At 31.2% G+C, this 18,468-nt stretch overlaps 1 protein-coding gene across 1 annotated transcript in view; it reads right to left on the bottom strand.

Moving 5' to 3' along the window:
- LOC114329915 (balbiani ring protein 3) overlaps positions 1 to 18,468 on the bottom strand; it is a 298,548-nt gene that overhangs the window by 41,593 nt on the left and 238,487 nt on the right. Inside the window, exons 9-11 of the mRNA XM_028279193.2 lie at positions 16,982 to 17,206; positions 5,352 to 5,591; positions 5,116 to 5,295 (exon numbers count right to left, since the gene is read on the bottom strand). Of these exons, the coding sequence (XP_028134994.2) occupies positions 5,116 to 5,295; positions 5,352 to 5,591; positions 16,982 to 17,206 (645 nt within the window). The remainder of the gene's footprint in view (positions 1 to 5,115; positions 5,296 to 5,351; positions 5,592 to 16,981; positions 17,207 to 18,468) is intronic.

Genomic DNA, 18,468 nt, shown 5'->3' on the forward strand with positions numbered 1-18,468 from the left:
CAAGTTCAAGGGGCGCAAGCCGAACACTTGCTAGGATCAAACTTTCGCTTTTTGTCCTTAAAAAAAATTACAAATAGCAAAAATATACAAGTGCACTTTCGGTATTTTTTACAAAGGCTATTAATGCTTACTACACCTACGATATCCAAATAAAATATGAAAACCATTTAGATTATTCAGACAATAATTTCAAAAAGGTGACGCGTATTATATACTTAATTTCTATAAAAAAATATGTAGATCTAGAAAAAGACTTACACTAGAAAGTCATACACTAGACTCTGTCAATCAAGCAGCAGCTGAACGCGAAAGAAAAAGGTGAAAGGCGGTTTTGGAAAGAATTATCGAAATAATAACATTTTTAGCACGACAAAATTTACCATTAAGAGGAACCAGTCAAAGGTTGTATGAATCGGAATACGGTAGTTTTTTTTTTAAATTAATAGAATGTATTTCCAATTTTGATAATACGCTATTAGAGCACATTGCACGGATTCAAAGTGTTCAGCATCGTATGCCTCATTACCTTGGACATAATATTCAAAATGAATTGATAAGTTTAATTGGTAAAAAAATTAAATGCACAATTGTTAATCTTTTAAAACAATCTAAATATTATTCCATAATTTTAGATTGTACACCTGATATTTCACACGAGGAACAACTTACTATTGTTGTTAGGTTCGTTTATCCTAATTCGTCAACAAAGCTTGCCGAAATTAGAGAGCATTTTCTAGGTTTTTTACCGGTTACTGATACTACCGGACAAGGATTAGCAAATTGTTTGTTAGAATTTTTGAAATTAATGAATATTGATTCAGATGATTTACGAGGCCAAGGGTATGATAATGGAGCAAATATGAGAGAAAAAATATTAGCCTTCAAAAAAATTTTTAGACATGAATCCTCGTGCGTTTTAAGGCGGAAATACATATCCGCGCCGCGAACTCCGCGCCGTGTGAGCGCCGCGCGTTCGTGGCGCGGTTAATGTTCGTTAACATTTTTCATTTTGACAAACCTTCCACGATCCAGAGGAAAGTTACGAACATTTAGTAATTGTAGATAATTAGTATTAAATGTGGGTGCCTACATTGGATCCGTTTTTCTCCGATCAGATCAGATCCGATATCGGCCGACGTCGGGAGTAGCTTCTCCTATTCTCATCGAGAAGTGTTTGGTTTCATTCCGATTGGTTGCAAGTTGAGTTGCAAGTTGGTTGCAAGTTGGTTGCAAGTTGGTTGCAAATTGGTTGCAAGTTGGTTGCAAATTGGTTGCAAGTTGGTTGCAAATTGGTTGCAAGTCATCATCTCATTTTCACTTTCCACGGTAAACATCAATAAGTTTGATATTTCCTTCCTAACACTCCATTACTAACAAATATTCAACTCAGGCGCCCCAAAACCAACAAACCACTCGCAAACCCGTCCAAATACGTATTGCGAACCATCAAAGCATTTGTTGAAAAGCCGACAGAAGTTAGATCGTGGTGCGCCGTGTGCGAGCCGTTTGTGTGCCACTTGAAAACACGTACTAATCTAACAAATATGCTGCGCGCGAGCGGCTCGCACACCGAGCAGAGCGCATATGTATACCCGCCTTTATGTTCCTTGTGCGGCTCACAGCCTTAATTTAGTGCTAAATGATGCCGCTAAATTCTTAATGGAAATAACAAATTTTAAATTGTTAAAGAAATTTAGGTATGTTTTTTCCGCATCAACATTACGGTGGAATGTCATAATGAATGAGATACCCACCTTTACATTAGAAGCGCCTAAGCAAAGGTTAATATTGTCAGCAAAACTTTGCAAACGAGCGATATTATTATTTCGGAAGCTGTAAGATGCTTGATCAAGTTAGTAAAGATTTAACCAACACCCGCACTTACACTGATTTTGAGAAGATATTAATTTACTCGGTATCAATTGCTAAAGAACTTGATTACGAAACTAAATTTTCTGAAACTGTTCGTCCTCGTCCCCGAAAAAGACATTTCAATTACGTGGCTGCAGCCGAGCATCTTTTAGACCCAAAGAAAAGTTTGAAGTTAACTTCTATTATTATTTATTGGACATTCCCGTTGCAAAATTAAGTGAAAGATTTGAAATGTTGAGGTTGAGAGGTAGAGAAAAACTTTAATTTTTCTTTCTTGGAAAGTAGGTAGCTTTATTGAGTTGCAGAAATTCCGAAGAAAACTTAAAAGAACACAATGTTTAAATTTACAAAAAGAAACCAGCGCATGGAAATAGGTCTGATATAGATGGTGAAGATCTATTTTATGATTTAGAATAATTGTTAATAATACTTTTATAAATATAGACACGACTCTGCTCGATAGTTTAAGTTATATATAATATATTCTAATAATTTACTCTCCGTTTCCCAAATCTTTCTACATGTCTAAGGATATATTTAACACTTCCAGTATCAATAGCTGAAAGAGAAAAGGCTTTTTCTAAACTTAAATTGATAAAAATTATCTGCGCTCAACAATGGACCTAGACAGATTAACAAACCTGGCTGTAATAAGTACAGAAAAGCAAGTAAAAATAAATATCACCGAAATAATAAAAACTTTAGCCAACTTAAAAGTTAGAAAAGTTGACTTTGATATACGTTAAAAAGTATGGTACAGTGTTATAAGATTGATCTCTTTTGAATGGGGCTTTTCATCGATTTTCATTTGTTTATACGATTTGTATATACGGATTATACGACATATGACAGAAGCTCGAAACAAATGACTGTAAAAAGCCCTATACCGAAACCATGTTTTTTAATACATAAAATAAAAATAAAGAAAACAAACATATTTAGTTTTAATTTTAGCGTACCGATAACCTATATAATCTTCTGAGAAAAGGGGGCGCAAAGATGAGCCTTGCACCCCGGCGCCTTGTGTGGCTAAGACGGTCCTGACTTGTACATTACTGTAATTTCTTGGTTAGTCATTAAGAAACTGTTCTACTGAATAATAAGGTCTTTTAGATAGATGAGCTTTTGTCATCTTACGGAACTTGGGGAAAGATGTTGCAGATTTGAGTTGTAAAGGGAGATGGTTGTATAGTTTTTTTGCGGAATATAATATAGATTTCTTTACTAACTCAGAGGACGGGATCGGTAAATAGACATCAAAAGTTGAATTTCTGGTGGAGTAGTCATGATGAGGCCTTGCTGGAAAGACATGCATGTGTTTACGAATTAAGCAAACAGTTTCTAAAATATATAAAGATGGAAGGGTTAAAATTCCGTGATCTTTGAAGTAACTTCTGCAATGTGTTGTTGTTCTTAGTCCATGTGGTGAGACCGCTCCCGTCTGGAAAAATTTCTGATTCGGTTTCTTTGTGGATTCCTATTTAAAAATGTCCCCTTTAAACAAATCTGAAGGGTACCGGGCGGAATTTTTGGGCAGAAATTGGTTGAACAATTTTTTTTAAACAAATACAAAACATCACCTTTTTTTGCTCCAGAACATATATTTTTAAGTTTTGTGGGTCATTCTAAACAAGAAATGTGTCTTGTAAATTTTCTCAAAAATAATCTGAAAAATGCGAAAATACGCATTTTGGAGACCTAAAAACTCATATTTAAATTAGTATTTTTGAAATTGCCAGATACTTACATTGAAGTTTAAACATTCAGCTTCAAGATTCTGAAGAGTGATTGGGTCTAACCCTAATTTAAACCGTTGTTTTTTAATTGTTAAATATGCATGTCCATCCGATTTTTTTGCCGGTGCGGCGCGCTCTATTTTAAAATGTCCAATTTTCTTCCAAAAAATATTTTTTCTAGATTTTTTGGGACATTCTAAATAAATAAGTTTCTTGACATTTTTCTCAAAAGTTAACAGTTTTAAAGTTATAAGCGATTTAAAATCCAAAAATGCGTTGTTTTGGCATTTTTCGGATTTTAAATCGCTTATAACTTTAAAACCATTAACTTTTGAGAAAAATGTCAAGAAACTTATTTTATTTAGAATATCCCAAATAATAATAAAAAAATATTTTTTGGAGGCTGGACGCGATCACTCCTCCGAATCGTGAAGATTAATGTTAACCTCATGATAACCTCAAAAATACTAATTTAAATATGAGTTTTTAAGCCTCGAAAATGCGTATTTTCGCATTTTTCAGATTTTAAATCGCCTATAACTCGAAAACTATCAATTTTTAAGAAAATTTGCAAGATACCTTTCTTGTTTAGAATGACCCAGAAAACTTAAAAATATATGTTCGAGAGCAAAAAACGTGATCTTTTATATTTGTTTAAAAAAATTGTTTAAACAATTTCTGCCCAAAAATTCCGCCCGGCGGCACCCTTCAGATTTGTTTAAAGGGGACATTTTTGAATAGGAATCCACAAAGAAACCGAATCAGACATTTTTTCGGACGGGAGCGGTCTCACCACATGGACTATCTGAGGCCAAACAGATACCTTATTGCTCTTTTTTGTATTTTAAAAAATAACAGTCAATTGGGCAGCTGTACTATAACCCCAAAAAGGAAGACCATATCGAAGATGAGACTCGAACAAGGAAAAATATGTTAGTTTAGAAGATGCTAAATTGAGTTCTTTCGAAACAGATTACTTATCAAATCGATATGAATTGACCATCTGAGGTTGCTGTCTAAAAAAATACCAAGAAATTTTACAGAATCAACGGTAGAGATCTGGCTGCTATTAACAAGCAGGGGTTGAAGAGCACTTTTATAGGATAATGCTACTGTCTTATCCACGTTAAAAGAGAGTAGGCAAATCAGAAGTTATAGTTGCATGAAGAGATGCAATAGTTGAGTTGCTCCAAGTGATACTGGTATCATCAGCAAAAAGAAAAATTTTCCCATCGATTTTTAAATTAGTGATGTCATTTATAAAGATAAGGAACAGTAGAGGACCCAATAGTGAACCTTGTGGTACTCCACATACAATGTTTTTGAGACTAGAGTCAGTATCATTTGCTCTAACTAGTTGTTTCCTATTATTGGAATTGGAAATCCTACAATTGGAATATACATAGTTATAGTCTGATGGAGCAAAAAATTAGGAAATATATTTTTGGTCCACCTGACCACCCCATAAATGCTAATAAGGGATATATCAAAAAGGTCAGTTACCTACCTTTGCCTTTAGTTTTGGGTATTTCCGTTCCAAAATTGTCAACGCACCAACAGTCTTCTCTTGAACATTGTGTTGCGACATAGTTACCGTTTGAATCACACTCTGGTGTAGGAAGGGCCAATGACATTCCTTCTCTGGTACCCTCCATACTCTCAGAAAACTCATGAAGATATTCACACACTAAAATTAAAGAACATTAATAAGACAATATTAAAAAATAGAACAAAATGTCTTACTTGTTTGTGGTCGCATATCCATTTGACTATAATCTTCTGAAGCATCTGCCTCTAGTTCTTCTTCGGCAATTGGACAGCAAACAGCTTGGGTAGATCCGGCGACAGCAGTACACTCGTACGTAGAGGGACAGATAATTCCATTTTCTGATCTGAGTGCGCATGCTACTGGTGCTCCTCTAAGGTCATCTGTCAGTGGAGTGCCCGTTTCACAAGGGTTAGCGTAGACTGCTTTTGGACGACCTAAATTATTTGTTGTTTTTTAGTTATGTACAAAATTCAAATACGCTTAGAGACTTATGTATTCAATTCGATCAAATTATGTGGAGACAACAGCAGCTATTAACAAAATCCAATTATGTCCGACTAGAATAATAGTTTATACAATGAAAGGAGTGAAATATTTGAAAGGAAGATATGCTACAGAGATATTTGAGTGACCAACAAAGATTTGACCTCTAAAAATCATTCCATGATTCCTCAAAATGATGCAAAAAAGTTTGCCACTCTTACCCCAGGGCTTCCTCCTAAAATCCAACCTCGTAGGGGGGAACGAAAAACATTAATTTACCAAGAATTTGTACGCAGTAGAAAAAAATCTTTCAAACAAAAAATGTAGCTGAGATAATTTTTTTAAAAAGACAGTTACGCTCGCGAAATCAAGTTTTTAAATAAAAGTTATATCAACTCGACTGTAAAAGTCCATATAGTCCAGAAAGCCACTGCGCATCCGCTAGGAAAAATATTCTGATTCGGATTTTTTGCACAATCTTACTCAAATAGGACCACTTTTAACAAATTTGCATGTTGCCAGGTCCAAAAGTGGGTCAAATATTTTTTAAATGTTTTTTTTTGTTTTTTTCATAAAATTATTTTTTTGCATCGAATCAAGTTTTTTTAGGTTTTTTGGATCATTCCAAACAGAAATGGTCATGAGTGACTTTTCTCTAAAGTTGATAGTTTTTGACATATAAGCGATTAAAAATTTAAAAATTGCGAAATCGGCCATTTTTGACCCTCAAAAACTATGTGAAATACTAAAAATTTCACTGTTGCCAAGGTAAGTAGATATTCTTTTAACATCGATTGATGAAATCCCGAAGAGTTTTTTGCAATATAGTATCGAAAACCCCTTTGTTTTTTAATTGCTATTAAAGTGAGCGCGAGACTATTTTCAACCGTTGCATGTATATGTAATATGCGTAAATATATATGCGGAAAAATATTCTGATTCAATTTTTTTTCACCATCTTGCTTAAAAAGCTCCCCTTTTAACAAATTTACATGTTGACAGGATCAAAAAGTAGTCAAAAAATTTTTTTTGTTTTTTCCTAAAACTATTTTTTTTACATCGGGCAATTTTTTTTAGGTTTTTTGGATCATTTCAAATAGGAAAGATCTTAAGTTAATTTTTTTTCTAAATGTGATAGTTTTCGAGATATAAGTGATTGAAAATTTAAAAATTGTAAAATGGGCCATTTTTGGCCATCCAAAACTATGTCAAAAACGAAAATTGCCATGTTACCAAGGTACGTAGATATTCTATGAACATCGATTGATGAAATTACAATCCGACAAGCGAGCGCTGGCGGGCGACCTTGCGCTAAAATATACAATGGGAAATACACAATACGAGAAGGTCACCCGCCAGCTATCGCTTGTTGGATTGTAGCTTTTTGCAATACAATATTGAAAACCTCTTTGTTTTTTAATTGCTAATCAAGCGGGCGCCACACTATTTTCAACTGTTGCATGTGTAGTTAACTATAATCGGAAAACCGGCTGGTATAATTTCCTCACCAAAATAATCTTTTGCCTGCGTTTAGAAGGGTATGTCATAATCCCACAGGTATTTTCCTCACCAAGACCAAAATGGTTATTTCAGTTATTTCAGGTAGATTTTACTAAAAGGCATTCAATTGAATTATTTATCTACTATTAAATTAGAGTAGGTACCTATAATAATTAATTAATTATGGTATTTTATTTTTACTCACAATTGGAATTTTGAAAAAAATGGCATGTTTAATAAAAAGTGACCGTGGTAAACCTTTCGCGGTATTGGTATTTGAAAATTTTTATTTTTTATAAAGTGAAAGTTTTAAAAAGTGAAGAAGTGTTCTGGAGGATAAAACAACTTGTAGTGCGAATATTTTTACTATTGGTGCAATTTTTACAATATCTAGAAGTAGCCTACAACATAATCATGAACCAGATTGTCAGAAGTTAGATCGAAAAATTATTTCTAACTATTGTAAACGTAAAGCCGAAGAGAATATTATTGAAAAACCAGCAAAAACTATACGCCAAGCGCTTGCAGCTAATTTTTCTGAAACAATTTCTACGATTGTTGTCAGTTACATGAGAAAAAATATATAATTATCGAAGAAAAATTATGCCTGGTCGACTTCCTTCCAATATTGATGAGGTTCAAGAATTTGTGAAGAGGTGTGCTCAAAAAACAACCAAGAGGGAAAATTTTCTCTTTATAAACTGTGTCAAAAGTAGGGTAATATTTAGTTGTGAAACAAATATAAGACTTTAAGCCACATTGAATTTTATTATATGGATGGCACATTTTCTTACTGTACCACATATTATTTGCAATTATTCACTATTCATGGGCCAATTAATGGGCATTATATTTCTTTATTATACTGTTTACTGCCAAACAAAAAAACAGAAATGTACATAATGTACAACAATATTTTTTATTTATTAAAATCAGAAATTTTTAGCTCTCAAAATTGAGTTTAATGCTAGTAAAATTTTTGAAGATTTTGAAAAGTCTATACATAATGTAATCGTTGAAATGTGTCCGAGCACCGAAATACATGGTTGTAAATTTCACCTACCCCAAGCTTGGTATAGAAATGTCTTGGTCTCTTGATTTAATATCAGAATATAAAAATGATTCCGAAGGAGGCAAGTGGCTCAAACATACTTTTGGCCTTACATATAAAACCAGAAGACATATCAGATTGTTTTGTGTTTGATTTAATGTCATGCAAAGCAGATAATGAAATTTAAGATAGAGTTGATTATTTAGTTGAAACTTATATAGACGAAAATGACATATTCTCCCCATATTTGTGGGCAGAGGCAAATTCTTCTGTTATTCGTATTACGAATGCTTGCGAATCTTTTCATTCGCATTTTAATTTATCGTTTTGTAATGCACATCTATCCATATATATTTTCTTTGAAAAAATTAAAGAATTTCAGGTAGATACGTGTGGTAAAATATAAGTTTGCATATTGCAAAACCTATCAAAGATAAAAACAAGTTAAACTGAAATTGAGAAATGTAGAAAATTTATTAATAAGATATCAGTCTAATCAAATTACTATTAGAATGGATTTTGTAAAGTGTCTGTCTAATTATAGTAAATATGAAATAATAATTTATACCTCTTATCTATATTATAAACTATTATTATAATGTAAGGAAATTAATGTCTTGTATTCGGATTTCGGATGCTTTCATAATAAGACATTGTTAAATTAAATATATATTATTTTATTACCTGAGTGAGTTGGTAAGGAAAATACTTTATAACAATATGTTTTAATAATTTACCTCCGCCCCGGAAAATATATTAAATTTAAAAAAATTGTTTAAATTTTTTTTGACCCATTTTTGACCCTGGCAACACGCAAATTTGTTGACAGGGAACCTTTTCAAGCAAGATGGCGAAAATAAATTGAATCAGAATATTTTTGTCATCCATATATTTACGCATATTACACACAATGTTGTTAACCTGCCACGGTTGAAAATAGTGTAGCGGCCGCTTGATTAGCAATTAAAAAACAAAGGGGTGTTCGATATTGTATTGCAAAAAACTCTTCGGGATTTCATCAATCAATGTTTAAAGAATATCTGCCCACCTTAGCAACATTTTCACAATTTTCAGTTTTTCACATAGTTTTTAAAGTTTAAAATGGCCGATTTCGCAATTTTTATATTTTTAGTCGCTTATATGTTATAAACTATCAACCTTAGAGAAAAGTCATTAAAGAACTTTTCTGTTTGGAATAATCCACAAAACCTAAAAAAACTTCGATGCAAAAAAAATAATTTTAGGAAAAAAAAAACAAAAAACGTTTAAAAAATTTTTGACCCACATTTGGACCTGGTAACGTGCAAATTTGTGAAGAGGGGTCCTTTTTGAGTGAGATTGTGCAAACAATCCGAATCAGAATATTTTTCGCGCAGTGGCTTTCTGGACTAATATCTTTTGATCACAGTGTCCTATTGACAAAAATTAGAATGCGTTTTAAACGTGAAGAGTGCAGCTTTCGTATACAATGTTTTTATTTTGCCGCAAATGAAGTCAATTTTAATAAAGCTGTTAAATAAATAAACGTTGCGCGATTTTTGCCATTTTTTATGATTCTCATGAGATCAATAAAATTTAGGTATTAGTTCTGTTGACTGGTCGCTATGGAATTTCCATTGATAGAGCTTAATCTTCAAAACCTATATCATTAAATTTCGATTTTGAATTTTGGCAACAAAAATGAGGAATTTGAAATATGCCTAAAGCATTGAATTTAAAATTTCACATTATAAACGATCCAAAACGGTATAAATTTGCTGCTTTTCGATTGCACAAATAAGTTTTTCGAAATTACACAATTTCAGCTACAAATTTCTAATTTCACCTAATACCTTCTTCGTAGAAGCAAGTGGAAGTATTTCCCGTGACGTAAGATCATTTGTTATGTGAAAGTTTAAATTCAGTATTTTTTAGGAAAATTTCAAATGACTGATATTTGTTGCCAAAACTCAAAAACGAAAATCATGTTATATATTTAAATGGTAGACATTCCAATGGAAGTGATATAATAAAAAATACCTATTTTAACAATACATTTTTAGTAATTAGAAGGTACTTATTTTAACACATTATATTATATTCTGTCCATATAAATTGCTCGTCAAAAGTTAGGGATATGGAATATTATGCTCATTTTCATAGTCGGTTTTTTCGTGAACAGATTAACGGATTATGCTATTTTTTTATTAGTTTAGATTTTTCTTTAGTATTTACACAGTTGTACAGAGGTTCACTCAAACTTCTTTTTTGTACTTATACCGGGTGGAAGAAAAGAAATGTTTTTCTTATGTTAAGTTTGTACCACCCTGTAGGGAGGACGAGGTACACATGTTAGTAGATATACATCGGAATCGTATTCTGGTCTTATGTTTTGTGAACATTTTCTTTTTTGAATGTCCTTGATATCTTTATAAACAAAGAAGATAGGTGGTTTTACTCTTTAACAGGTGTTTTAACTGAAACAAAACTACATTAACAATAAAAAATAACAGTTTACAAAACTTTAAAAACAGAAAGGCACATAAGGTAAACAATTCTTATCGACACCTATAAGAGTTATTTGTCGACCAAGTAAGCGGTATGCACAGCGTAATATAAGAGAGACGAGATTGTTTAATGGAGGCCCTGTGATGTTTTGGGGCGGAATTTCCTTGAGAATAAGTACAGATTTGGTGTCTACGTGGAGGCTCTTTAAATAGCGAGAGGTACATTACAAAAAATGTTTTTATTTAAACACTGTTTCTTTCGCACTCTATGGAGAAAATAATTTCATCTTAGTGGTATGACAAGACATGGCCTCTTCACGTATCGCATGTCCTCACTTAAAACGCGTACTAAAGAATAAAACCGTCTAGTTTTTTGTTATTAAAGATATCAGAGAAATAAAAAAAATATAATATTCGCAAAATATGAGACTATAACATAATGTCTTTGTGTCTTTTCCTACCTACATGGCGTCTCAAACTTTTGTTTCGGTTAAAATACATGTTAAACTACAAAACAGTCTATTTTCTTTGTTTCTAAAGATATTAGGGACATTCAAGAAACAAAATATTCACAAAACATAAGGTTACAATACGATTCTAATGAATACCCACATTTGTACCTCGTCCTCCCTACAGGCGTCTCAAACTTAACATAAGAAAAACATTCCTTTTCTTCCACCCGGTATAAGTACAAAAAAGAAGTTTGAGTTAACCTTTGCACAACTGTGTAAATACTTAAGAAAAATCTAAAATAATAAAAAAAATTAGCGAAATCCGTTAATCTGTTCTCGAAAAAATCAGCTATGAAAATGAGCATAAATATCCCTAACTTTTGACGAGCAGTTTATTTTATTTACTCTTGCGGTGCTTCTTTAATATTTCTTTTCCATAATGTTCCATTTTGAGCTAATTGTTTTAACATATTCCATTGCAGTCCTCTCTTCTCTGCTTCCTGTCTGACTTGTTCATATAAATGTTCTAAATATATTAAAGTATATTTATACAACAGATTTATAGAAACGTACTTCATTTGCGGCAAAAGGCATAAATTCTTTTTAATGTGCTTTTTACCTTTAAAATTCATGTTAATTTTTGTCAATAGGACACTCTGATAAAAAATATCGAATTTTTACCGCCAATGAAGAAGAAGAATATCATGGTTAAAGAACCTAAGGAAATGGTTCTCTACAACAACAAATAGAACTTTTTATAATTTCATTAAGAAATGTTAAATAAACAACATATCAAAAAGTAGTAGGTACTCCAAAAGTGGGTGCTTTACTTTTTATTAAACAAATGAACTGCGAAATTAATTGTTTTTTTAAATGCCGACGAAAATTGTAAATTTTAGAAAAAAACTGACTTAAAAATTCTACGTAAAGAACCGAATACAAAGATTTGTCTAATATTAAATCTACAGCTTCTATAATTTTTTTATTTAGAACGCTCAAGTCACCCTTCTCACAAACATTGGCGCACTTTATAGGAGCGTTCAACGCTGCGCGCGTTTGAATTAATTTATTATAAAAATCCACAAGGAAAAGCTTTCCTGTAGGCTGTATACCATATAATACAAAAAACGAATAAAATCCTTTATAAAAGGTATATATTTAAAAATCTCTAAAAAGGTCTACATCACAGAACTAGTTTTCGATTGGTTGACCAATCATTTTAGATAAGCACTGATGATGTGTGCTTACAAAATACCTTTTATAAAGGATTCTATTGGTTTTTTTTTATTTATTTTAATTTCGTAACTAATTGATCAAACTAAATTTTACAAATTGGAAACGAAAGAAGAATATTAAAGCTATCTTAAGTTGAAATAAACAGAAAAAATATGGGCAAACGTACGGTGTGGCGGAAAGTGAGACGTACATGAATTATAATCAAAAATGGTTTAAAAATGTGTAACTAATACAATTTTACCTATAGGACTCTAAAATCTTACTAAACAACTTACTTATTAAATATCTTACTAAACGATGTTTTACTCAAAAAAAAAATCAACTTAACGTTTTTAAGTAAATTAGAAGCAATTATATAGGTTGATGGAACTTTTAAATACTGCACAAAATTTTTTACTTAACTATTTACAATTCATGGACTCAATAATGGACACTTTGTGCCGTTATTCTTTTGCTTTCAAATAAGTTAGCAAATTCATATGTGATTGCCTTAAATTGTGTCAAAAATTAAAACTTTTTCATCCTAAGATTGTGTATTCCGATTTCGAAAAAGAGATCAATGCAGCCGTAAGTGAAGTGTTTCTCTCTGCGAAAATAAAATCATGTAGATTTCATCTCGGACAATCATGGTGTAGAAAAATTAAAAAATTTGGATTTTCCTAGATCCATTAGACGTACGTGAATGTTTTGCTATAGACTTTAGTTAGATTTGCTGATTACTTAGTGAAAAAGGAAAACAGTTCATTACTTAAGCGTACAAACATTGCCTGTGAAAGCCTGCTTAACCATTGAAGCGAACCAGTATGTATACAGTTTTCGGACCGAAAACTATTATTTTTAAACTGTATTATATTAAAAGGGATTTTTGAACTCGCGAGCTAACTAGTGTGCTCCGTACTCAAGTTTAAACGGATATATTACAATTTTATAGGTGTTTTTTAAAGCTTAAGATATAGTCTTTAAAGTGCACTAAATTATTTTACTTCAAAAATGTAATAAACAACTTCTTTTTGAGAAAATTAAGAAAGGTAAAAAATGTAATACAAAATCCGAAAATTATCAGTTAAAAAAATGTTAACACAAAGTCATCAAAATTTTTTCTGTACAACTTACTTACCTAAAATACATTTAATAACAAGCTTAAACAATATTAAATGTTCAAAAAAATTTTTTTGCGCTCTTATACAGTATGTCTGCGCAACTTGGAACCTATGGAAAACTTCTTTATTATAAATTTTACGAAAAAAAGTTATTCTTCATAAAATGCTCTGCATCGTGTAGAATTCTAAAATGCATCAAATATCAAATATTTGTACCTTTGTATTTGAAAATATGAATTTCGCTCAAGGGTAAAGTACCTTAGTATTTGAAAATATCGAAAATTGTTATTAAGAAAATATCTGATGGTTGAATCTTAGGTTTTAGACCATGCAGAACTTTTTATGAAAAATAACTTTTTTCGTAAAATTAATAATAAAAAAGTTTTATATGATTCCAACCTACAGGGACATATTGTATATTGACTCCCCTATAAATTATTATTTAATATTTACTATAATAAGAGACACACATAATCAATAGATTTGACTGATATCTTATTAATAAATTTTCTACCTTTTTCAATTTTAGTTTAACTTTTTTATCTTTGATTGGTTTTGCAATATGCAAACTTTGAATTTTAACGTACGTATCTACCTGAAATTCTTTAATTTTTTCTTAGAAAATGTATATGGATGGATGCGTATTATAAAAAGATGAATTTAAATGCGAATGAAAAGATTCGCAAGCATTCGTGGTACGAATAACAGAAGAATTTGCCTCTGCCCATAAATATGGGGAGAATATGGCATTTTCGTCTATATATGTTTCAACTAAATAATCAACATATCTATCTAAAATTTCATTTTCTGGTTTGCATGACATTAAATCAAACACAAGACAATCTGATACGTCTTCTGGTTTTATATATGTAAGGCCAAAAGTATGTTTGAGCCACTTGCCTACTTCACAATCATTCGTATATTCTGATTCTGATGTTAAATCAAGAGACAGAATTTTTCTATACCACATACTAGAAGCTTGCAGTAGGTGAAATATACAACCATGTATTTCAGTGTTCGGACATATTTTAATGATTTCATTATTATATGTATAGCTTATTATATGTATAGCTTTTTCAAAATCTATAAAAATTTTACTAGGATTAAACTTAATTTTCAGAGCTTTAAGAATTTCTGATTTTAACAAATAAAAAAGATTTTTGTAAGTTTATGTTTTTTTTGTTTGGCAGTAAACAGTATAATAAAGAAATACAATGCCCATTAATTAGACCGTGAATAGTGAATGATTGCAAATAATATCTGGTACAGAAGAAAATGTGCCATCTATATAATATATACAATTCAATGTCGCTAAAAGTCTTACATTTGTTTCACTATTATCTTACTTTTGACACAGTTTATAGAGAGAATATTTTTCCCCTTATTGAACGTTATCAATATTGGAAGGAAGTCGACCAGGCATCATTTTTTGTCGATAATTATATATTTTATCTTATGTAACTTATAACGCATATTTAACGTATATTTATTATTAACGTATATTTTTTCTTATATCAATCGTAGAATTGTTTCAGGCAAATTAGCTGCAAGCTCTTGGCGTATAATTTTTGCTGGTTTTTCAGTAATATTCTCTTCGGCTTAACGTTTACAAGAGTTAGAAACAATTTTCCGATCTATCTACTGACGATCTGGTACATGATTATGTTGTAGGCTACTTCTAGAAATTGTAAAATTTGCACCAATAGTAAACAATTTCGCACTACAAATTGTTTTATTATAACTCCAGTACACTTCTTCACTTTTTAAATTTTTTACTTTATAAAACATTCACTTAATAAAAAATAAAATTTTCAAATAGCAGTAAAGGTTTATCGCGATTACTTTCTATTAAATATGCCATTGCATATTAAATATGCCAAAATTGCAATTGTGACTAAAAATAAAATACCATAATTATTAACTCATTAATTATTATAGGTACCTACTGTAATCTTAGAGCAGGTAGATAAATAATTCCCTTGAATGCCTTTTTGTAAAATCTACCTGAAATAATCACTTCGATTTTGGTGAGGAAAATACCTATGGGATTATGGCATACCCTTCCAAACGCAGGTAAAAGATTATTTTGGTGAGGAAATTACACCCGCCGGCACTAAAAGAAGAAGAACCGTAAGTTGATACAAATTTTATTTAAAAAATTGATTTTGCGAGCATAACAGACATTAAAAATCGCTAGTCGCTTCAAGCGTTGCTTCTGAGAGAAAGGTTCATTCTACACAAAAAGTGCTACTAGACATTTTTATTTAAAATTAGCTCAGCTACATTTATTGCTTAAAATATTTTTTTCTAAGTAGTACAGATTCTTAGTAAACCGATATTTGCCGTTTCCCCCCTTACGAGACAGGTTTTACGGGAAAGTCCGGGGGTAGGAGTGACGACATTATTTGTATTTATTTGGGGTCCCAAAATTGATATTCTCAACAAAATTCAGCTTGCTCGTATTATTTTTAGAGATGTACTGGCATTTTCATATCTGACGACTGACTATTATTAATAGTGTAGGCAATATCATACTGAAGATGTAACAAAAATGATTATGGTGGAAATTAATTATTATAAAAAATTATCAGAAAAACCCCGCTAGATACGCAGATGGCCAAAATGAGGACACATATTCGTCCCTGCCATTTCCAACTATCGAATGTGAAAAGTGGTACTTTTCAGAAGAGCAAAATAACTCTTTTTTGGAGACTCCTAAATCAACGCATTGACAAAAGGAACAATTTTTATATTTTTGGTATGTAATGTTTAATCCTTGTTAGATTGATAACAAATTTGAACTGCTTATCATTTATTTCTTTCCAAAAAATCACATTCGTTACTTTGCTTTTTGTATTAATCAAATATTTGTTTCGGTCCGATGATTCAAAGTAGCGAATGTATAATAGCGAATAACTGTATAATCAAATAATGAAAATCCGTTAAAATGAAATCATAAACTGCCTCACAAGAATTTCTTGGAAGCGATACTGAAACAAAATTCGCACTAATTGTAAACACGTGCATTTTATTCCTCTCAGCAGTTTAGCATTTTCGACAGTTTACAGATTATAATTGAATTACTGTTGAATAAATTACAACACAAACTAACGAATGTGACACATTCGACATTTAGCGTTGTACAAATATACCTTTAGTTATATTAATACAAAACAAAATATCGAATATAACCATTTTCGTCAGTTTGCAGTCAACCAAATGAAAAAATGTTCATATTCGATGATTTAAACAGCATATTTCCCGCGCTCCTAATCAAGCTACAATAACGAGAATTTGCCACAAGATGTATCACCGTATAATGCGAGGGCAAGGTATCGAATCTGAAAAACCCGATTTTTCACATTCGATAGTTGGAAATGGTAGGGACGATATTATATTCAAAGCGCCCAAAAAGACCCGAGACATGAAAACTTATGAATGAAGAGATGTAATTAAGGAATAACAACTAGAATATTGTAACAACTTACGCATATTTGTAATTTTTTTAATACTTACATACTGGTACTGAAGGACACAAGAACTCGCTACAGGATGCTTCTTTAACGTTGACACATTCTTCATCTTCCGGGCACATAAACCCATCACACGGATCGTCACATTTGCACGTTTGGCACCCATTTTCGTCCAGTTTAAAACCATATTCGCAAATTTGTGCACATTCCAACCGTTCGCACTCTTTTCCGTTTTTATTTAAGCTTCTTCCCATAACCTCATATCGTGCTAGAAGGAAGAGATTAGATTATAAAATAGCTGTAGTAGGTATTAGAAAGATTGATAGTACGTATTTAAGTCAACATAAAGAAAGCAAAGGAAGTATGTATGACTTTTAAAGTTAAAAATATTTCGAGTATTCACTAAAAACAAAAAATATAACCACATTAAAAAATTCAGATAGAGATGCTGTTCATAGATAGAGATGTTCATTTCTTTTCATTTAATAATTGTAAAAAATTCAATTTTTTTAAAATTTCAATTTAGTTGAATACGTCAACTAAAAAATATCACATCTGCAGGAGAAGATGAAATACTAGCTGAGCTACTGAAGTTAATCAACGAGAAACCTTAGGCCTTCTCCTTGGACTATTTAATAATATTTACAGTACAGGACTGATCCCTAAAACATGGCTAGAATCTGTCTTCATACCTCTGCAAAAAAGAAGAACGCCAAATCATGTCAGGGCTTCCGCCTTATAAGTAGTCTATTAAATAACATTCTGATTAAAAGATATAATGTTTCGGAAAAAATCAAACAAGGTTATATTTTTCTAAAACTTTTTTTGTTAGTTTATAAATATGTTGAAGTAAAAAGTTCTACTCACAAATTTCGCCGCTTATTGTTTATTAATTGTTTAAACAATAACAATTGTTTTGTATAAATAATGTTAAGAATATGGGTGAATTCAACATTTTATTTTGATAAAAAATGTTTTTATTTTAGTTTTGATTATGCAGAACCCGAATCTGACATTACAATTTGCAAATTCAAAATGGCGGATTCAAAATAGCGGATTTTTCCTAAAAATCCTTAAAAAGTAGTTGTAAAATCCGATTTTTTTTTATAAAACGTGTTTGTTGGCATATATGTGGATATTTTTGAGAGGTTGCTGAACCTGAATCAAATTTTGATAATTTAAATTATAAAATGGCAGATCCAAAATGGCGGATAACTTAAAAAATAGTTGTAAAATCATAATTTCTTAACAAAATGTATTTATTTCTACATATATTTATTTTTGAGAGCTTTGATAAACCTAACTTAAATGTTAACATTATAAACTATAAAATGGCGGATCCAAAATGCGGATTTTCTAAAAAGAACATTTATTGTCTTTATATTTAACAGGTTGTTGAATCTGAATTAAAGATTAAAAATTTTAATTTCAAAATAGTGGATCCAAAATGGTGGATATTTAAATGAAAAACAAGTAGAATCCACTCAAACAAATATGGAATTTCATTCTTAAAAAAAAGATAAACAAATA

This window comes from Diabrotica virgifera, chromosome 6 (assembly GCF_917563875.1).
Source record: "Diabrotica virgifera virgifera chromosome 6, PGI_DIABVI_V3a".
NCBI classification, from domain to species: Eukaryota; Metazoa; Arthropoda; class Insecta; order Coleoptera; family Chrysomelidae; genus Diabrotica; species Diabrotica virgifera.